The following is a 22,956-nucleotide window of genomic DNA, read 5'->3' on the forward strand; positions in this document are numbered from 1 at the left end:
AGAGGAGCCCTACTTAATGGCTATTTACCTGCAAGGATGCATTATCACCTAGATTCTATGGAACGAACCCAATACTGGCAGAGCTGTTCTCCATGTCACAAGAGGGAGCAGAGGAAATGCACAGACATTCCTCATCATTTCACCTAATAGTTTGCTCTCTTCCTTGAGGTCACATTGCAGACAAAAGTAAAATGAGAAAATGAATATGATCAATCATAATTAAGATGGGGGAATATGTTGAAAATATCTGGCTAACAATTATGAGGTATATCAGACTCTTCCCCATACAAGAGATTTAGATGAGGCTGGGAAGTCTCTTTTTGGAACTGCGAAATGTGAGTGGGGTGTGGTCGACAGAAAAAGAACACTGGAAAATCGTGGGAGAGAAAGAGAACTGGGAAATTAAGGCAGGCCCTCAAAGCTCTAAGGGAATTTGTTTCCTCTTCTATACTAGTTGTCCTGACTGGGTTTCATCTGCAGTTCAAAGCTTACTTCAGATGATCAGATGAGGGAATCATTGAAGTATTTGAGAGAGGAAGTTATTTCAAGGAGAAATGAAAGTTAATGTATGCATGTGTTTGTCTCTGATGGAGAAGGGGTAGTTGACAATGGGACAGGAATCAGTATGTACATTTCCTGTTCCTCTTTCCTTAACCGAACCCTCAGAGCACCTCTGGCTCCCTAGGGGAGGAAGTATGCTCTGCTGTCCTCTTTTTCACCTCTTTAATCTTGTCTACATGGCATCTGCCCCATGGAACATCTGTCCTATGGGGATAGCATTGGGGTTGCAAGAATTTGTTGGAAAGTGTGTTAAAGTAAGGGAGGAGAGTCACAGAAATGAGTGTTGAGAGGTTGGCTTTGTTTGGTATTGCCTTCAAGAAAGAATTCTGATCTCACATGTTCATCTTTCCTAAAATTGAGGGGACCTTTTTCTGGGATCTCAAACCTTTGGGAAATAAAAAATTAGAGGGCACGGAAATCACCTCTTACCTTATTTTAAAGGCTCATTTTAGAGAAGCAATTTTTCTAACCCTGACCTATAATATTCTTTTATGTTTTCGTTTCTTATTGTAAACAAGCAAGTTCATTTTAACATTTACTCTTTATTGTGTTGCATGAAGTACCTATGTAATGCAAGTATGTACTGTACTAAAATACCCATATTTTCAAAGAACATTATGTGGTGTAGCCCACAGTCTCTGCAGAAGCATCGTGAATAACCTGTGCCTTTACGCTTTACAATCCATTGTTGGCTGCTATGAAAAGTATTAACAGATGAAGAAAAAAGAAAATAAAGCTAAAGTATGAATACACTTTTCCAAACATACACATACACAGCTTATAATGGAAAAAAGTCAAATGACAACATTCGATGTAATATCTATAAAATGTAGACTCTGCAATAAAAAGCCAAAGGCACATAAAAATATATTTTAACTTTAAAAATAACTTAGTTACAGTAATACTTTGCTTGTATCTTACCAACATGTAGCTGACAGTCAAAATTTCGTAATATTGATGTAATATATAGGGATATATGAGAGCTACAAGAAAATCCCCCAAACCCATAAAGTCGTTCAAATGTGAAAACAGAGAAAAGCTTTAACACTGAAGAATTTGGTTTGGTGAACCCAAACAATATAGAAAAGAGTTTAGAAAAAAAGGCTTAGGTGTTAAATAAATTTGACTTCTTGCTCAGAAAATGCCGGAGTATTATAAAGTTCCTCAATGTGACTCTGCAGCCCTTCGTAGCTAGTGCCCATCCTGGCCAAGCCAGATTTCTTATATGCCTACAAACAAAAAAATGTGAGCTGAACATCAGCCATGCTTGCTGAAAATGGGTTCTAACTGACTCACTTCCTCTGGTTGCCAGGACAGTTTTGTTTTTGTTTTTTGTTTTTTTAACTGTTTTTGCAAACAGGGCATAACAGGTAAAAAAATATTTTGTAGGAACATTATTTTAGAAAACCCATCACACAACTGCAGATATAGCCAGTGAAGCTCTTCTCTTTGACTGTGGTTCATTTATTCTGTTGCTGTTAATAACTTTTACCCCAAAGGAACGTTGCTGGAGGCGTCTTGTTACTTGTTTTTATCCATGACATTCAACACCTCATCCAGAAATGAAGGCCCGAGATCAAGCTGCAAGGAGAGTAGGGAGCCCGTGAGATCAGAGAGGGACTCCTCTGATTTAGTCTTTCCCTTGACAAGCTCGCACGGGGCGGGATGTTCAAACATGTCCTCAGCTGGCCAGTCGGGATACTGTTCGGAGAGGCTGGAGGAGTGGCTGTCCCTGCCCTGGCTGGACTGAGACGCAGACCCGCTGGAGCCCCATGAGACATCACCCTGATGGACCATCCCATTCTCCAACAGGCTGCGTTTCTCCGGAGGCTTTTCTTCCATGACAGGCTCACAGCTAAGCCTGGGCAGTTTTGCTGGCCCAAAGGATTCCTGTTTGGAATTAAATGTCACCGGTGACAATAAAGGTAACATGAGTGCTTGGGACCCTCCGATGGTTGGGAGGGAGATGGCATTTTTGAGCACAGGGGAGGGCGTTTCTATGAACATAGAGTCAGAGGTGCTATTGGCCCGAAAGAACTCGTTATGCCCAGGGAGCTGACCCAGGTGTGCTTTCTCCTGGTTTCCAGGTAAAAGCTCGTAGTTCCCTTGAAGAAAGGAAATATCTCCAAAGACGTCATGCTGGCCCTCTTTGCCAATGTGAATGGTGTGGCGGAAGTCTCCAAGGGGAGGACTGATCATATCAGGAGACAAAATGTCCCGCAATTTAAATTTCTTTCCTTTCTTGTTATTGGCAGCTTTCAGGTACATTGGGGTCTTGGCTGGCATTTTGGAATTTGAGAATGTCTCTTTTGCAAAAGGGAAAAAGGGCCACTTTTGTCAGAGAAGTTATACGTTTCTGATGATCCTTTTTGATAGGAACTGTCACACCATTTTTCTCAAGCAGCTTCAAAAGTGGGTTTGATGTGAGAGGGAGGTCAGGGAGACCTTCCTGAAGTTACAGCCAAGTGGGGTTTCTGGAGAGCTGGTTACAACAGCCAGTCCCTTCCACAATATGAAGAAACCTGAAAAAGAAACCAAAGCCGGTTATAATTAGCTGAACCTTCAGGGCGCACTCAGGCCCGCCTTTTTCACAAGAGCCTGGAAATAATGGCAGGACCGGTCCCCATTTGAAGCCAAGCTTTATTCTGTTGTTTCCTTCAATTAAGTAGGATAAAAACTTTAATCTTAACAAAGGTCCAATAATCTTAGTCCTACTTCAGGGGAAAAAAGGAAAACATAAAGAAGAGAAAGAGAGCAATTAAAAAACCCCAAACCTATGACATCAGCACTTTTTAAACATGGCCTTGGCCACAATTTTCTGGACATGTCTAAGATTTTAGTCGTTTTCCTCTATTTTGAGAACTGCAGTTAGTACATGACCAGAGTGATTTCAGCTCCTCACAAAGAACTGGATTTGTTTTACAATATATTTTTTTCTCTTTGGCATTCACACTAGCAAGACTAATAATACTGTGTTGTTGAGTTTTGTAAATAAATACAATTAATGTAATGAAATGAATAGTCCTATAAGGGAAGAGGCAGGATATTGTCATTTACTAAGTGAGAGCGACTATTATATGCTGGTGTCCAACAAAATCTTAGTGAAATGTATTCTTACAGATGGGAAAACTGAGATTCAGTAGTCAAAAAGGCAGTAACAACAATAAAAAACCCCACCCTTTCTCAATAACATACAGCCAGTAAATCAAAGAGTTGGAGCTAAAATCAAGTTGTGGCAGAGAGAACTGGGCTGTCCAGGATGTCAGGATTTGGAGGCATTCTGAGATGGAAGGAAAAGAACAAATCTGCTTCAGAGAAAAATGTATGATTGTACGGAAAAGTTGGTTCTTCGTGTGGGAATACTTTTGAAACACTTACTGATAAGCTTGTGTTCTCTCCCTGTGGTACACAGAATTCTAAGACAACCCCGAAGATCGGACTCCTGATGTTAAGGCCTTTGTGGATGGAACCTGTGACTTACTTCTACCCGACAGAATATGGCAAAACTGAGGGGATGGTGAACCTTGTTTAGGTTACATTATATAAATTTCCATCTCAGAAGCCTGGAGGGAGACTTCCTTTACTGATTTTGAACAAATGAGCTGCCATGCTCAAAGGGTCTATGGAGATGAAGTTGGCCAACAACCCGAGGGAACCTGGAAGTGGATCTTTCTCTAGTTGAGCCTCTGATGAGCCTACAGTTCTGACATCTGGTTCAAAGTCCAATGAAGACATGGAGCTAAGCCCTACCTGCTTCCTGACCTGCAGACACTTTGAGACTTTAAATGGGTATTGTTTGTAAGACATTAAGTTGGTGGGAATTTGTTACTCATACAGCCTCCCTTTACTGGCTATATGTCACGCTTAGAAGTGATGAGCTACAAGAAGGTTTGGGGGTTCTCATTTTACAGATGAGAAACTCTGTCTTGAAAATAACCTTCCAACTCTTCAGTCACATCAGCTGACATCGAAAAGCTAGAACTCTCCCACCGTGGGAATTCCTGCAATGGCTCTGCTGCGACCTCTTTCTGGCCAAGCCTCCCTTTACCAGCTATATGTCACGCTTAGAAGTGATGAGCTACAAGAAGGTTTGGGGGTTCTCATTTTACAGATGAGAAACTCTGTCTTGAAAATAACCTTCCAACTCTTCAGCCACATCAGCTGACATCGAAAAGCTAGAACTCTCCCACCGTGGGAATTCCTGCAATGGCTCTGCTGCGACCTCTTTCTGGCCACAGAGCAAATAAATAAATATTCCGAGGGTGGGTTAGATGGTGGTTTGAAGAGAGCCACATTTGCTTTGTAGCAGCTGGAGGCTGGCTACACTTGCCCCATATTTCTTTCCTTTCAACAAGAGTTTTAAATTCATTTCCCTGTGGCAGGTGGTGAGAACCGTGTTCCAGCACCCACTGGCAAGGTGACAACTAGCTCTGTTGGAGAAGCCACTTACATCCAGGCCTGAGAAGGCAGGGAATGATGACCTGGAGAGACCTTCCCCCAGCACGGGGAGGAGGCCAAGGCAACATGAGGGGGTTTGTACCCAGAGTGGGCCAACCATGAAGTGCCAAATAGGACCCCCATGGTCACTATCTCTTGGTTTCTATTTAGTCCTGACCAAGAAACTGGCTCATCCTTGAAGTGCTGCCACTGTGGCCACAAGGAGAGGCCCTGTGATATCTGCTTTTCCACTTCAGATTAGAAATGCACAGAGACAGGGTTATTAGAAGAGATGCTTGATACAAAGGGAGAAGACGAGAAGCCTAAGCCTAATCATAGGAAGACATTCTCTCTCATAGTTTTAACTCTCATTTGAATCTTGTAGCAATAACAAAGTTTAAACCTTGGGTCTTCCTGCTTCAACATCAGAACTGCCTCCTCCTATTAAGTGCACAACAGGCGAGGGCTCCTGCCACCCAGGGGAGGCTGGTGTTTCCTTCCTGCCCCTGTGGGCACAGTGCGGTGACCGCCTGCACGAACAGCTGGGGCACCACCTGCAGAAGGCGGGGCGGCCCTGAGGACAGCTACCCTCTGGGATGGTGTCCTCACATACTTAGCCAGGAGGACAGCTTCTATGGAAAGATACAGTGTTTCTGCCACCACTGAAGGGCATGCAAGGGCTTCCCTGTGGTCAGCAAGTGAAGCCAGGCTTATGCAAGGCCAGAAACCGAGGCAGGCCATTTCACATTATTTAGAAAAATAAAATTCCACGAAGTTAACAGTCAAGAGTGCGGTTCCCTCTCCTCTGACTGGATCACTCATATTCGCCCATTATTGGAAGGACTCGGGGCACTGGGGAAGAGGAGTGAGGATGGAGAAGAAACGCTTACTGGACTTGAAGGCTCCAGGGAGGAATATCCAGTCCTCTCAGCTCCTGCCTGGCCGCAGCCACGGCCTCGGGCACTGCAGCCCCCTCACCAGAGGTTTGCTTGGCCTGGTAGAAGTTGGGTTTTAGGTCAGTGGCTTGGACACAAAGGTGGCAGGGAAGTAACAAAACATAGGGAAAAATAAAAAGTGAAAAAAGGGTTGGTGAGTGTGGACTCCCTAAGTTGCTGGCAGTGAGATTCTGGAGAGTGGGTGAGGAAAGACGACATCTTAAAAGGCATTTTTCTTTCTTTCTACAAATATTTATAAAGTATTTACTGTATGACAGGATGTAGGCTTCTAGGACTTAGGAAACAACAATTTGTATTGAACTTGTAGTACTATGTGCCAGTGCTAAGAGCTCCCAAATACACTGGACTTTTTTTTTAAAAAAAGGAATTTGGGGCAAAAATGTCAGTTGCACAAGTTTAAACGAGCTGAGGAACGTGATGTGATGATGTGATGCAGGAGAAATAACTGAGCGCCCTGACCCCATCCCTCGATCTTATCTGTCATCTTTTCCCTCCAGCTCAGGGCCAGCCATGCTTGACCCCAGGAGAGATAATCTAATACCGATGATTTCTTTCACTGACTGCTTCCTCCTCTCCTTTCTGAATATTCTGGGCTCCCTAGCTTATCTGCCAGTGGACATTCGCACCCTTTTTCCTTCCCAGGCTGACTGCTCTTCTGACATTTCCCTCCCATTGCTAATGCAGAAACCCAGTGGACAGTTTCTTCACTAGAACAGAGTGGCCAGTCCTGGAGAAGGTATGTGTGCATCTCCTGGAAATCACCAACCCAAATATGACAGTAAATATTTACTGAGAGCATTTCTATGTATTAGTCATGGTTCCAACCTTTGACACTCACTCACAAGAACCCATGAGGGTACTATTGTTAAAATCCCCATTTTAGAGATGAGGCACTGAGGCATTGAGTGCTTTGCCAAGGCCGCACAGCAACCAGGCACTAAGCCAGCTGGTGAGGCTCCGGAGTTTTGAGGTCTTGACACTCCCTGAGAATTCAGTCAGCTCCCAAATTATGAACAGGGGGAATTATCGAAAAGCCTGTTTAAGATAAGGCACTGGGCTGATGACGGTAGGGAACAGGTCTTGCATACACTGACTGTATAAGCAGGAACAGGTCTAACCTCAAAGTTAGGCGGTTTAGCAATGTCTATCAAAACTGCAGATCACATGCCTTTGGCCCTGGCATTCCACTTCCAGAGATTTTTCCCAACTTATGTATATTGGAAATCATATGTGTACAAGGTTGTCAATACAGCCCGGTTTATAATAGCCTGGAGCTGGAAACAACCTAATTGTTCTACCAATAGAAGACTGGTAATATAAATTAAGGTGAATCCATACAAAAGATTATTACTATTACGCTGGTCTAAACAAGGGTGAAGTAGCTCTTTACACGCAGGTATACAAAAAGCCTCAAGGCTATATGTATATATACGTGTCTTCAAAGACAAAAAGATGCAAAAGTGTGTAGATACATTTGTGTTGGCTTCTATGTCTATAAAACACCTCTGGAAGCAAACACAAGTTGACTGCCCTCAGGGAGAGGAAGTGAACGAGGGTGGAAGAGAAACGTGTCACTGTATGTCCTTTTACGGTTTTGGATTTCTGGACAAATTAAAAAGAAAAAGAAATAAATGGGTTGCTTAGGGCTTGGATTACTCTTTCTTGGAAGAGCCAGTTTTATACACATGGAACCTGAGTTACTGACACACGGACACTGGGGGAATGGCTGCAGCGGGGTGTCCACAGAGAGGGGAGCACGGGCAGGTGAAGGCCCTGGGGCCCAGGTTTACAGCTCCTTGTTTGAGAGCTGGCTAGCGACACAGAGAGGCAACATTTTACAGTGAGATGGTCCTAAATGCCAGAACGCAAAATCCTGTCTGTCTTCACCATTTTCCGAAAAGGTAATTTGGGCTCCAGGAGGTCACTGGCGGCTGACCAACATGGCAAAGCGAGAGACAAAGCAGAGTGGGAAAGCCTGAATCAAGGGGACACCCAAAAGCTTTGCTCTCTGCTCACAAGGAAGCAGGACATTCTTCTCATGGGGTGGTGGGGTGGGGTGAGGAGTGTGGGAGAAGAGGAAAGGAAGAGCTAAATGGAACGGATTACGGGCCAGAAGTGAATTATTAGAGCAGAACTGACAAGTGAGCCCTCATGAGTGTCTTGCAGGCTAAATGAAGAGAATTTCTAGCCTATGTGTTTCTGTCAGGACTCTAACTCATTATTAACTATCGGGTACTGAACCATCTGAGGGTGCTGCCTGTTCATGTTTGGGCCTCTCTAGCTTTCTTGGGTTGCCATCATTCCTCTACTCTACTACCTTTCTTAAATCAAGAGAAAAAAATAAAAGAAGGAAGGAAGGGAATGAGGGAGGGAAGAGGGAAGGAGAAAAGAAAAGGAGAGAAAGAAATCTTCCTAGGTATATTCCTTTCTCAAAAACCCTCCCCTTGACCCTGAAATGTGAACTCTCCACTATCGCTAATCCCTTTGAGTTCTTGGATCACTGTTTGCTCCACCGTCTCCCCCTTAGATGACATTGAAGATAATATTCATCTGGGAAATTAGATTCCTCTAAAAACAAAGGTCCCAGTCCCTGAGCACTAGAGAGGTTAGATTCACCAACAAAAGGGCTCGACTCCCCAGTCAGTTGCTTGTCACCCTCTGTCAAGGTCAGAGAGAATGTCCGGCAGGTATGTGTGGGCATGGAGTCCAGCTGGAAGTGCACAGACTTCCACTTACAGGACTTTGTGGGAAATCCAAGGATTCCCAGACACAAAAGAGCGGGAGACGAAGTTAAAGCCATGGTTTTGGTAAAAAAAAAAACAAAGTGCCCAGCAGCCATTCCTGCATTAGGCCAGAGAACTCTTACATGTGATGGATTTAAACGCGTGACAGTGTTCCTAAGAGAAATTGCCCCAGCAATCATAATTCAATGAAGGAAAGATGGAAGTCGCCCCTTGCTTCATTACTTCGTCATTCTTTTGGTAAAGAGTATCACTGAAAAGACCAAAGCAGGGCAGTGGCCAGGAGGTGGGAAAAAACAAAGGGTTAGGACAAAATGACACACCGAAAAATCAGTTCCTCAATTACAGAGAGCTGACGGTATTGGCAACTCACGGGGCTCTGAAAAAGAACAAAGAGGTTGAAAGTTTTAAAAATTCCATTTATTTTAAGAAAGGAATGTTTGGTTTGTCTACTAATTTGTTTGAAGATTAATTCTTCGTGGAGAGAGAGGACATAAAATTTCTTGCATCCTGCAAAATAGGTTGTAATGTTAATTTAAAACACACATGTATAAAAACAGGGGCAGGTGGAGGGAGGAGGTGTAATTGCCTTGAGGGACATGTGGGCCTTTTCCGGGCCTTTTCTTCTACTTTCGGGAAGTGAGCTGCACTGAACTAGACTTCCCCTTTCTTGCTTAGTTGTCACATCCTTCAAGGACACGCTAGCGTCTGAGCAGTTTTCCCTTTGTCTCGGTGTTGTATCAGTGTGTCCTTCATCCTAGCACCCAAACACAGCAATGCTGCTCCATCTGGGCCCCAGGCAAAACTACTAAATTATTCCTCCTTTCCGTATGATCCAATAGCCTCTGGGGAGGATGATGACTGGACAGAAAACCCTCCACTACCTCCCCACCCCCAACCCTCTCTGCTGCCAACAAGGAGAAGGCAATTCCACTGTGATTAGCCCCAGAGAACCATGTTTGACCCTGGGCTCCCCACTTCAGAAGGGATAAGGCTACCTGAAATATGTTCCTACATGTTCTGAGAAATCCAAGTAGGGGAACAAGACATGTGAGAAGAAGCTAAAGAAGTGCAGCAGCTTAACGAAAGAAAACCTACATACTGAGGGAACTCAAAGCTGTGGGACCTGAAGGATTAATTTAATTGTAATGGAAAAGGAATTAATCTGTTCTGAGAGGCTTCAGGGGTACTAAGCAGAAGCTATAGAGAAACAGATTTTGGTTCCTCCAAGGGAGAACTCAGGTTTCTGGAAAGATGGAAAGGTTTGCTGCGGGACAGGACACTGAGCGAGGCACGGGACGAGGATCACACAGCGGTCGGCAGCCTTGACTCTGAGCTTATGGGATGGTGCACTGTGGGTGGAGTTTATGTCCCTGTTCATTCCGAGTCTCCTGTAAGGGAACACTATCATTGTGTATTTCCTTATGGCCCCCATGTCACATTCGCCTTTAAAATTGCTCAGACGTTTCCTGGACGACCTTCCATTTGAAGATGGCTGTGTTTTTACTAATATAGTCAGCCAAACTCTGGCATCAGAAACACTAAAATATTACTACAAATATGAGGGTAATTCATGCCAACCCTTTTGCAAACCTCTGTGGGAGGGTGTCTCTGAGTCAGACAAAGAATTTTACAATTCAATGGGAAAAAATTATAGTAGTAGAAATTTAACACTGAACTTAAATGAAAATCTAAGAAATAAATGTAACCAGAGAACAACCTAATAAATAGCATCCTGAAGATGTGTTTCATTTTTTCAGTTTGTTTTACTCCACCCATGAGAAGATAAGATGCCTTTTCTATTTTTAGATTCTAATCCTCACTGTATCATCTACAATAAGGAAAGAACTGTATGCTGCAAGACTAAAACTCCATTAGCTCAGGTCCCAGCTGCATAGTTGTCATGAAAATGAACATGCAGCCTGACTGAGCAGACTATATTTTACAGATTTACTCAGTCTATGATACATCATAGACTTTCAATTATTTATGGACTATTTGTTTATGACTCAGCCCTAGCTCGTATTTATTTTTCCTTTACAGCCCTGATTATATAGAAACCCACAAATACCATATAGGAGACTACTGCCAATTTGTGTACACTCCTCACATTTATAGGACATGATTGTACTATTTGAAAGGCTTTTTAGGAGCAATATCAGAAGACAGAACATCCATCTCACAAGTATCAAGTCTTACTTTTGAAGGGAAGCCATTACTCCCTTTCTCTCTATTAAAATGAGTTAGTGGGGAGGACGCAATATGGACACTGATTCCTGGCAGTTGTAACGAGACAGAAAGACAGGTTCTCTCAAATGCTTAGCTCATTTATCATGACTAATTTTACACGGGACTTAGAGATGGTCAGAAGGATCAAGGCAGGCTCTCCAATTTGGTGGATGTGAATTAAAGGCCATTACCCTAAATTGCTCTCATGCTTCCATAACTAGAGGATTCCACTTGATCTACGAAGCTGCAATGACAATCTCGATACAGGAAAATCTAAAGTTTTCAACAATATTCAGCCATAATATTCCTTCTTAACTCTGCTTAAAAGAAAGTGACTTGTGAAGTTGCTTAGTTGCTCACACACACAAAAAATAATATTTAAGTCGGCAATTATTCTATAAAAACTCCAGATCCAGCAATAGTAACATCAAATGATCCAAAATAATAAGTTTAGAGGTGTCTGGAAATTCAGGCTATGGTTACTTGGCCCATACCACCATAGAGTGTTCCTCATCCTTTGTATATATAGCACACCCTCAAATTTAGGCCCCTTGACTATACTTTCCCTAGTGGGGTAAAGGTGCAGGTATGGGATTTCCATGCTATTGTCCCATCCTGCTAGGGCCCTTGACAATCATCCATGCTCATTGGATGGGCTGAAACATGTATGACACCAGCAGTGGCATGTTTGGAACCTGGCGGTGGTCTTTCCTTCTCAATCTGCTTCCACAGTAGGTTCTCCTGTGTTACTTGTATATGAATCTGTACATAAATATTTGTCCAAGGAATGAATGAATGTCCCCTCAGACTAGGCTGAGAGCTCTTCTATGAACATGAACTGGTCTTATCCATCTTTTTGCCTCCCATAACACACGGCACACAGTGAACTTCAAGTTAAGAAGTGTTTAACCCATGATCCTGAGAGGAGTTGGTTTGCTCCTAGGCACCAAGTCCTTGTCCAAGCCTATAGGGATTCCACTAAAAATCAGCAAATTTAAAATGTCTGGCTGGTTCTCTAAGGAATTTACACTTGGGAATAGTAATGACTAACATTTGAGTAATTGCTGTGGGCCAGGCAGTAAGTATTAAAACACACCTGTTAGGAACCAGCCTTAGATTAAGACTCAGGTTAATCAGCCCAAATGTGGAGGAGCTAGGATTTCAGCCACGCTGGACTCTAGTATATGCTCGTAACTGCTGCTCCCTGGATAATGTGAGGGCTGCCATGGAAGTCGGTTGAGGATGGAATGGCCATTCCAGACTATCTGCCTAGAAGTCTGATGGCACCAAGAGGAAATAATATACTATGACCGCAACATGAATGAGAGGCAGAGGTGATAACTTGATCTTGTCAGGCACCAAGAATGAGCAAAATGGTCGCAGATACCAGCTTCTCCAACTTTAACTAAGACTTTTCAATATTTTTACTCTTGTCAAAAAAACAAAAACAAAAACAAAAACAAAAAAACCTCAAAAGGAATTCGACTTTCTGTAAAAGAAAAGCCAAAAGGTTAAAATTCTTAAGTAATAAAATCCTCTGGGTCTCAAGGAGAAAAGCAAACATCCTGTTCTTAGGAAAATAGCGTATGTGCCGTTAATTCTTTTCCCAGAGGAAGCACGTGCGTCGGGGCTGTGTACAACCACACGGCTCTCACAGGGGACAATAGCTCCCCTTCCTCGCTAAGGACACTTCACTTCCCTCCTACTTTCTGAAACTCAGAGCCCTGTGTTCTTTATGGACCATCTGCTCACCTTCTTACCATTAACCACTATTCATAACATCCTTCAAGATCTGCTTCAGTCATTCTTTCCTGGAGGAATTCTCTAACTCGCCTCACGAAATCCAGGCTCAGTACTGCCTTGTGTGCAGGTTTTCTTAGGGCTCTTGTAGAGCTAATATTTCTGTTATTTCTCTGTTCTCTGGTTTTGTGATTATGTCTGATCTCTAGGTAGGTGTTGAGCTCAATAAGAATAAAGTAGGCAATGGTGCTTTATGTGAGAGCTGCTGATAAAAATCACTTACAGAGCGTCTTCTTGGGCTGTGAACATAAGAGGTTCTCAAATTTTATTGATTAAGCCCTTTCAGTCTCCCCTCTGCCCATCCCTTAGGTCAAGGGTTTGCAAATTACAGTAAGTGGGCCCTAGCCTATACCTCCTGTACTCTCCTCTCTTGGTAAATGGCAGAAGTTACCCAAATCCAAATCCCAGTGGTCATGGCCAACTCCTCTCCCGCTGCCTCATTCTCCACATTGAGTCCCACCGTGATGTCTCCTCTTGTCCATCCTATTGCCTCAGCTCGACTTCCAAGACCTCGTGATCTCTCTCTTGCACAAGGGCCTTTGGCTCCCTATCTGTCTCTAGGCTTCCAACCTCTTCTCCTTCCACTTTATTTTCCATTCTGTGTCAGAGTGCACCATCTAGAATGCTCTGGTAACCTTGTCACTTTTCAATGGCAGGCCTACCCTTACAATCTGGAGATAAGATAGCTTTTGAGACCCACTTTAGCCATCTGGGTCCCTACCCCTGCAGCTATTATCTCCTGCCAGTTCCCTCAAGGCCTCTTAAACTGAGCTTTTAAAGTTCCTTGTTTATATCTCAAACCTACCATCTACCACACTATATACTTCAATCAGTACTTGCCTCCTCCACTAGAGTGCCTTCTTCAGGGGAGAGACAACTATATTTAATTTGTAGTTAGTACTTAGTAAATGTTTGTTGAATGAATGAACAAGTGAGAAAGTTTGAACAAGATTGCCTTGACTTCTTTCCTCTTCGACCATGCCTGCCTCGCCGGAGATGCAAGATGGGGTCTTTCTATGACTCCTACAGGAAAAAAAAGTAGTCATTTAATAAGGATTTCTAGCCTTTCTTTTTTTTTTTGTGGCAAAGCCTTTCTCTCAATTTTCCATCTGTAAGACATTTTAACCTTTCTCTATCCATGCAGGGTAAGAATTTAACAGCCTATCAATGCAAGCTCCAGTAATTCCATAGGCTCTTACAGCTCTTTTGTATTAAGGCAAAGAATATTTGTTGACGTGCTGTTTGAAAGGGAAATGACTTCTATCCATGACTGCAATGTGCAAATAGAGACAGAGAAACAGGCAAGACTCAAGAAAAATTTGACAATACATTCCCCTGAATGCAGACTCACTAGTTATATATAAGTCACTGTTAAAGAATGAGGCCCCAGAGAAACAATGAGCTAGCTCTCAGACCTTTCCTTTCAAACGGAAATGAGTTAAGGGGGAACTTGGATTATTTGGCCCAAGATGTACAAGGGAAACTCAAGAAACTATAGTGGACATTCTATGGAAAAGGATTGTTTTGAATATCAATGTGTGACTAGCACAGATCAGGCACTTAAAAAAAAAATACACCTATTGAATGAATGCTGGGCAAACAAAACAGCAGATAACTCTCACTATTGTTCTAGGCCTCATGGAGGAAAAGACTGGGCCAAAACTGTGACCAGCCATGTAAGATCTCTGTAAAACTCCAGACACATAAGGGTGCCAGTTACCTCCTGTGTAAATGGAGATAATTACCCCAAAGCCGCCTATCTTACAGGTGATTACAAGAGCTGAGGGTGAAAATCTTCATAACAATAAAGCACTATGCAAACACAAAGCACTATCTTTATCCCAAATGAAAAACCAGAACATCTAGTGAAATACAATATGAATAAGAGGAACCATTCTAATTGCCGAAATAACCACTTTATTTTCTCCTTAAATGTCATCTTAGCAGTCAATCAATAAGCTGCTTGTAGATAGGGCTAAAATGGTTAGATTCTGCCCTGTGAACAGCCTCCACAATTGGAAAGTGTTCCTACCTCCAGCTTGATAAGAGGATAATTCCTCCTGTCAACTGAAGGCAACGCTAACTTCTCTTATACATGTACATGTGTCTTTTATCTCCAGGTGCAATTTCTTCCAGCCTGGGGAACAAATGGGACTTTTGTGAGCTGAGAAAGTTACAATCAACTTATATTGGTCAGATAAAGAAAAATTTAATGCAGATAGTTATTTTCTTTAAATATTTGGTAAGCTGTGGGGTGCAAGGGAATTTGTATGGTCCCAAGGCAAAACTAGGTGTGTGAGTGATTAAGGTTCATGAGGAGGCCAGGTGGGGCTAGATAGAAAAAAGAAGTTTAAAACAACTCCAGTTAATCAGCTTGAAGAATGGGAGAGGCCCATAGTAGCAAGTGAGTCGGAGACTGCTGTAGGGATTCCATAGGGGAGAGACAAAGAAAGCAAGCATTCCTGTACTGGGAGAGCAGTTAGGGTAATAAATAGCTTCTATTTCACATTCATAATTTAAAGTAGCATTCCCTGGTAGTGCATGTAAGCTACATGTACACACAGAGAGATGATACAATCATAGACTTGTGCTCATACTCGATATTACAAAGTATTTTAGGACAGCGGTTCTTCACACTGTGAACCCTCAAGTCTCAGAGGAAGCACCTTTGGGATAGTAGTGAAGAGAAGAGAGACTGAGAAAAGTAGTACCAACCTCCCTACCCATCCCCTCTTTTTTTTAACTAAAAAAATCCTGCTATCATCTGCTAATATATTGAGCTTTTAAGTTTTCTTTCTTTTCCTTGGCTTAAAAAAAAAAAAAAAGAGAGAGAAAGAAAAAGAAAGAAAGAAAGAAAGAAAGAAAGAAAGAAAGAAAGAAAGAAAGAAAGAAAGAAAGAAAAAAGTTTGAAGAACTGGGCCAAGAAGGATTCATGCTCTATGACTCAAGCTCTTAGGGCTTCATTTTATCATGTTGGAATGAGAGAGAGGATCTGAGATAAGGACCTGTCTGTCCATTGTGAAATGTTAGGGTTCTGTGATTCTAAACATCTAACTTCTAGGGAATTTTAAGGGGAAAAAAAAAACCAAAACACTTTTTAATGAAGTTAAGACTACCATTAGAATCAAAATACTTTTTGCCAGATTTTTTCATTAACGTTTTCTCATCCTTCCTGGTGTTAAATTTAGGGCACTGAGCAATGCCATCTGTAGAATTCATAATGGTGAGTGTCTGAAGAAGAGACAGCACACATAAAGTCCTATTGGGTAAAGAACCTACAATCAGTATAAGGGGCAATTATTGTTATTAATTACTCCAAAAAACTAGAGCTGCATAAGGAATACAGGCTGGAAGCTCACCCTGGGTATTTCTTCCAATCTTATTTCTTTTAGACCTTGGAATCTGGCCACCTAAAAGAATTGTTTTAAATATAGTGTGAAAAACCCCCAAATGTTCTGGTGCCAAGTATAATTTCCCATTCTGAGGAAAAAAAAAAAAAAAGAATTGGAATGAAGTCACTGTTTTGTTCCACATGCCACCCATGAGCTATGTTGGCAGTGGCACTCCACCAAGGTGGCAAGTGAAACACCACCTGACCCCTCAGGTAAACCCACAGCTTAAGGGTTTCTTCACGAGGAAGATGGAACAAAATTTGCCCACGAGCAAAAACAAACTAAACTTATGTAAGGCCAAAAATCAACACTATTTTGGAAGATATTTCACTCCAGTCATCTGAGAACAAGAAAACAGTTTCCAGTTTGGTGCCCACGATGGGACATGTGGCTTGAGCTCATTCACTCATGAGAAGCAGGCTTTGGAGAGAACCTTCTGCGTCCCTTCCTCTAGCCCTTGGTTAGTCACTCACATTAACGACAAACATCTACTGAGGGCCTACTAAGTGCTAGACACTATTCTAGGAAATGAGGCTACAGCTATGGATGCATTCACAGAGCTTACAGTCCATTGTGGAGAGGCTAATGATCAAAAAGTACACCAATAATGGCTCATATAGTCATGGCTGAGGAGGTCTAGGTGAGCAATAGAAAACACGACCTTTATTCTCTTCAGTACCTGGGCTGCTTGGCCTGTGCTCTAAAGGGACACTTGGTACTGAGCTGTCACAATCACACCCAGGGCACAAGAAAGCGGCCTTGGAGGTTGCAGCTGCTCAGCCAAGAAGAAGTTCTGGTGGTGGCTTGATTGTCACAGTATCTTTGATGATCATTATCACCAGAATCAAAGAACCGGGAAAGGTGCCTCCCTTTGAATTTGAAATGTTTTGTAGCCTCAGACTTCATAATTTTACTATGACAGGACTTAAATAAGCTAGATAAGTGATTTCTGGCTTGACAATGCTAAGAGAAGATGTTGCCATAGGCAGAATCAGATAATATGACTAAGACTATACTGTCTGCTTTTTCATGAAGTTTGACTATAAAAAAAGATGAAAGCCAAGATTAACTAGGTTTAGTCCCTACTCTCAATGAGCCAGTAGTCTAACTAGGCAGCCATAAGAGTCAATAAATGATATTTCAAATGCAATAAACGTTATAATCGAAGGTACACAATACTATAGAAACACCTCGGATACAAGGAAAAAAAGTGATAGAATTACAGCAGTTTAGAGCCAGGAGAGCCTGGAGAATGTCTATTCCCTTTCTCTGCATCCTCATCCATCCCCTTCTCCCACTTCTGATGAGGGGACAGAGCCTAACCAGAGAAGGGCAGGGATTTGCCTGATGACACAGCTAGTGGGTTTAGGGCTTTGAGCCTCATCTCCTGCTGTGTTAAAATCAATGTTATACATCTGAACTGACCCTTGACAGAAAAGTTTTTCAAAATAAATAAATAAAGAGGGAAAGAAAGCAAACACATTCCAAAATGGCAAAGCCACATTTCACCAAAAATGCCTTTGCTTGTTTAAAAAATGTTTGTAGCCTAAATGATTATAATGGATTTGAAAAGAACAGGTCTTTTTCAACTAAACAGACAGTGATCTATCATTGGCATGATGTGTCTACAAATATGACCTTCAAGTTGTCACCAGAACATGTCAAATTCCCAAATGTGTAAGCTGTCTAAATAGAGGTCTGACTTTGAAGTTTCCTGCCTTCCATGCTGGCTCAGTCTGCTCTGCCAGATCTGCGCAGGTCTGTTTTTTCAACCCAGAGTTTTACATTATTAGTAGTAACATTGCTATGCTATTAGGTGCCACTGAACCTGGCTCCCCAGATTCTAGAGCTAAAGATGATCTGAAATCATCTAGGGCCAAATGCCTCATCTTCGAGATGAGAAAAAAACCCTGAGGTCAGTTACAAATTGGGTCAGAGCTAAGGCTAGTCTATCTCTGATAGTCTCCATTTAATTCTCAGTAATTTTACCAAATGCAAAATTGTGGGGTTTCTTATCTAACAAAGAACCAAAGGCTGAAGGCTAATGATGACTTTCTCAATATGCAAATAAAACCCAGATCATTGAAAATCCAGGTGCTTTTAAATTTCAAACATGCAATTTCAGGATTCTGCTATTAATTCATGTCTTGGGCAAGCAATAAGGATCAAGCAAATGTTAACCTGGAGCTCATCAGCTTTCAAATTCATTAGTTTGCCTGGCTATTCAGAAATAGTAAACTTTTTAATATCGACATTATGGTTCGTATTATAAAACTGTAGGTTAAATTTAAAAAAAATGCTTTTCCATCAGAGGTACCATCCATTGTGATGATTATGAGACTGTGGTGCAACTTGGCATCGAAGAAATGTATCACTGACAAAGAAGGCATTTTTTTTTTTAAAGGAAAGAAACATACCCGATTACTGCTATAGAACTATTTGGCTACTTATTCTGATTTGTGGCGTGCTGTTTGTTTTGTAGCCTTTAAAAGGTGGAGCCAGAAAGAAGTGAGGTGTGCAAATGGAGATGAACAGTTCTAAGGCTATTGCCTTTGGTTTTTAGGTAACCTGGGTTATTTCAAGCATCCTTTCCAGAACCCGTTCTTTAGTTTGAACAGTCTCCTGAGCAGCCTTCCACAGCTAATCACAAACCTACTATATCAAAGGCATTGGAGGCCAGGCAGGTCCCCATGGGTTTATCCAGGGCATCCCCCTAGGTTTAGAAGGCCTTACTCTTATCTCTCACACCAGAAGCTTATCTGGTAGGGCCTGGGGCATGTGCAGAACTGCAATGAGGCCCTACTTCCGCCAAGGACAGAGCCTTCCTGCCCAGCTTCCTTGTGGCTCCAACTTCCTGCTCAGCTCTCTTGCTTTAGTTCATCTCCAAGCAATATCATTACGAAACATTAAATGTCACCTGAGTGCCAGGGAGTGAAGGGCCATGTACTGCAGAGATGTGGTCACTGGGTTCAAGGAGTTAACCACCCAGACTGCTTACTAGACCCTGCCGCTCCTGACTTTCTAGAACTCTGAAGTAAGGACACGATCTAAATTACGTTCCACTTCAAGCCTGGCCCCCAAAATTCTTTGTTCTTGGCCGTGGCAGGGCTTTTCTTGTGTGTTCCTGAGTCCTACATTTTCACCTAGTGACTCTGTTTATGGTACAAATTAAATTGCTCTAGCAGTTTGGTGCTGGATCTTCTGCAAGAGACTGTTGCCACACCCGTGGGAATGGACTATCTTCAATAATAAAATTCATTCACATGGTCCCCCTCCCCCCCACCCCGCCCCTGCCCCTAAGGCTGGCAATTACTGTTATCTTCCTTTGGGCCTGTGGTGCTGTGAGATACAGAGTACTATGAAATAAGTTCTCTGCCAGAGGCCAAAGACTCTAACAAAAGTCAAATGTAATAGCTTCCCTGCCCCTCCTCCATGGTGGCAGGGTGTGGTATTTAGTACAAGCTCAAACCAACCTGAATTCAAACCTGATTCTATTTACTTAGCTGTGTGACCTTGGCCAAGTTACTCAACCTTTCTGAGCTTGTGTTCTCATCCTGAAAATAAGAACAATATCTACCTCAAGAATAATTATGAATATTAAATGAGAACCAGTATAAAGCACCTAGGAAAACAACACAAGCATCAATAAAAGCATCAACCTTTTATTGTGCCTACTCTGGACCACATACTGTTCTGTGTGCATTATATTTTAACTCATTTAATCTTTAGAGTAATATTATCCTCATTTTAAGCACCAGAACTAGGACAAAGACCCAAGCAGCCAGACTCCGAGAGGTTTCTTAACCTCATCTCCTTACCCCAAGGAATTGCTGCCTTTTATGCAATATTAACCACTCATTGGTGCACAGAATGGGTTGTTAAATTGCATATGTATGTTTAGGTATGTTCCTTCCTGTGTACTTTGGGGCAAGTTATATAAGGGGTCTGTCCTCAGTTTCCGTACCTGTAAAATACAGATATTAACAGTTCTTCCTTTGTAGGATCGTTAGAAGTCAATGAGTGAATCAAGATAAAGGGATGAAAGAAGTGTTTGGCACTTATGATAGGCTCCATATAAGAAGGCCCTTTAACACCCAAAGTCATGAACAGTGTGATACAGGAGAATTCTTGGGTGTCAGTGCTTCGTAAAGGAGATTTTGTAGCTGGCTGAATCCAGTAGTTTCAAATGACACTACTTGTTCTCTGGCAAACACACTGCATTTAAAAATAGATTTAAATTCTTATTCAACCACTGAATAAACAGGTCCACGGGATTCTGGTTAGAAAGAAATTAGGCTAGGCCTAAATGAAATCAGACTCAAAGAAAGAATTTTAATAATTAAACATATCAGAGCAGTCTTCCTAGAGGTTTTTCAGGTTATGAATTGTTTCTACCCACTGGATAAATGTTATGGCTACCGGGCAAGGAGCTTGTGAAAAATTTACAGCCTGGTAAAAGTCATTGGGCGATATAGGTTAAAACAACTTTATTCCCAATGCTGTTGAATACCATGGATTTTAGAAGTGAAAAAAGGCAGCTTTTGTGAATATGTTGTACATAAAACACCACATTAAAGGAAGAGCTGGAGAGCAGATAGGACAAACTAGCTCAAGTGAGCACTTGTGCAATAATTGTTACGGCTTTATATTTACTCATCTTACACCACATTTAAATTTACAATAAAAAACAAAATGTGCAACACTCGTTATTCTAGCTGTCTTTACATACATGTTCCGTTGGGATACAAAATAGAATTTCACTGTTCAGATTTTGAAGGAAGGGGGAGCTCATCTTATTTCATGCCTGTAGCTGCTGCCACAGCCGCAGCACCATGTTCCAATCATGGAATTCATAATGTAAATCTCTTGCAGATGATACCACTGGAAAGCTGAAACCTCCATGGATCCAGAAGCCCTTCCAAAGTTCTCCTCCAAGAGTTCCTATCTGTGAGCCCAGAGGCCAGTATTCAATGTCTCATTCAATGAGTGAGGCCTACTGGGAAACCTACATTCTTAGGGAGACTTAATGAAGAACTTTCAACCCTTCCTGGACCATAAAGTCTTTAACATTGATTTCACCTGTGACAATGACAAATTTTTCACAACTGTCCCAACTCATCTCCAAGTGTTTAAATCCATTCTGAATAGGATTTGTGTCACATATATACCCGTGCCACACATTACACTAATGCCAATAAGAATTCATACAAATTACAGGTGGTATCACAGAGAAGACCTCTGGAATGGTCCAAAAAAGATGCTGCATTTTCTTGTTGTTAGATGAAAAATCTTTTCCAAGTTAGAACATCGTAGGAGCCTTTTAACTTGCCTTAGGGATACGCAGGGGGCATCATCAGAACTTCCAAGTGAACCTTTTGTCTCCCAGTGATGTTAAGGGAAGTCTCCAAAACTGGCTTTGCTATTCAGATCCAGACATTTGCTGCTCATCTAATTTTTGTTCTTTTTCAAAGGCAACACGCCCCCAAGAAACTCTTAAATATTGTGAGGTCTAAGAGCTGGGGGTGGGGAGGAAATCTTTGTCTCTCTAACACATTCATCAGTTCCCTCCCATCACTCAGCACCATCTCCCTAAAACCCCCTACGCCCTCAGCACACATCTGACTTCTCCACATACACCGGGGCTGGAAAGATTCCTGTAGCAATACCCCCGACATTCCTATTCTCGCCCTCATTTTAATAAACTCACTTTTTTCAAAAAACAAAATGTAAGTACTTGACTGTCAGCCTGGGCTGCACTCTGAGGCTTTTACTCCTTTCCACACAGCTGTGCTCCCTGCTTTGATGCTGCTGTCCACGCAGCTTGTTCCAGCCACAGCCTGGCTCTCGGTAATGTAACATTCAAGTGCATATTTATTTTTAAACTGACCTCTCCTAGACTGTACAGTATAAAGGAGGTCCTGCCAAAAAATATGCTACTTTCTATTTATAAGATGAAACACATGCCTCCCAAAGTCATGTGAGGGGGATGGAATATAATAATTCATAACGAAAAACTGGCCAGATCTATTCGTCCCCACATGTCTGATACTTGTCTGTGTCAAGACACTTAGTTGCAAGAAGAAAGAAAAAAATCTCGAAAATGCTTCAGCTGTTCAGAAACCACCGTCGGGGGGAAAAAACAAAAACAAAAACAAAAATGAAATGCTAGATTTGCAGGTTGGAGCTCTGGCCACAATGCGCCATCCCCTGCCCCCCGCCGCGGTCAAAGTAAGGAAAGGGTACCGGATCGGTACTGCCACTGCAGATCTGATCTGCACAGTGCACCCCTGTGCGGCCCTGGTGCCAGTTCACGATAGGAGGAGAGTGGTAGCCATGTGCGGCTTGTTCTCAGATGGAAAAATGCAATACGCGCCGAGCACGGCTGTCAATAGCTCGGAGGGTGCAGTAACCGTGCGGCCCCACCCTGAAAAGTGGTGGGCACAATGGTAGATGTCTGAGTCCTGGTCATGGCGCCCGGACTTCTGCCTGTGTGCTTTATGTTCCCTTTGGTCTTTTGGACACCAGCTGAAAGGTGATGCCCTCAGTATCCTCGCTCTCAATGCGTTTCCAAATCTAGCACCCCGCAAACGCCGGAAGCAGCCACGGCCGCCGGTCCGACAGACTCATAAGACAAGCAGAGAGGAAGGAGCCGTGGGCAGGCAGCAACTCACCAGCAGCCCCCGAGGATCGCAGCCGCTGCCCCGGAATCCGGGGCTCCGCACCGACGCCTCCGAGGGCGCACGCAGTCTCTGCCGGCTACGCGCAGATCCAGTTGGGTGGGCGGGCGCGGCGCCTCCTCACAGCAGTACCCGCTCCCAGACGGCGTGAAGTCGCCCAATG

The 22,956-nt window shown here is 42.6% G+C and overlaps 1 protein-coding gene across 1 annotated transcript; it reads right to left on the bottom strand.

Moving 5' to 3' along the window:
* Nucleotides 1-1,083: 1,083 nt before the first annotated feature.
* On the bottom strand, nucleotides 1,084-22,950 carry CDC42EP3 (CDC42 effector protein 3). The gene is made up of 2 exons (XM_006910397.2): nucleotides 22,788-22,950; nucleotides 1,084-3,083 (listed from the first exon to the last, which is right to left on the bottom strand). Exon 2 carries the CDS (start codon nucleotides 2,845-2,847, stop codon nucleotides 2,083-2,085), a length of 765 nt encoding a protein of 254 aa, XP_006910459.1. The 5' UTR covers nucleotides 2,848-3,083; nucleotides 22,788-22,950; the 3' UTR covers nucleotides 1,084-2,082.
* Nucleotides 22,951-22,956: the final 6 nt, after the last annotated feature.

Source organism: Pteropus alecto, unplaced genomic scaffold, assembly GCF_000325575.1.
Source record: "Pteropus alecto unplaced genomic scaffold, ASM32557v1 scaffold61, whole genome shotgun sequence".
NCBI lineage: Eukaryota > Metazoa > Chordata > Mammalia > Chiroptera > Pteropodidae > Pteropus > Pteropus alecto.

Coding starts and splice junctions, on each gene's coding strand:
- CDC42EP3 (XM_006910397.2), bottom strand. CDS start 2,847: ATGCCAGCCAAGACCCCAATGTACCTGAAAGCTGCCAATAACAAGAAA.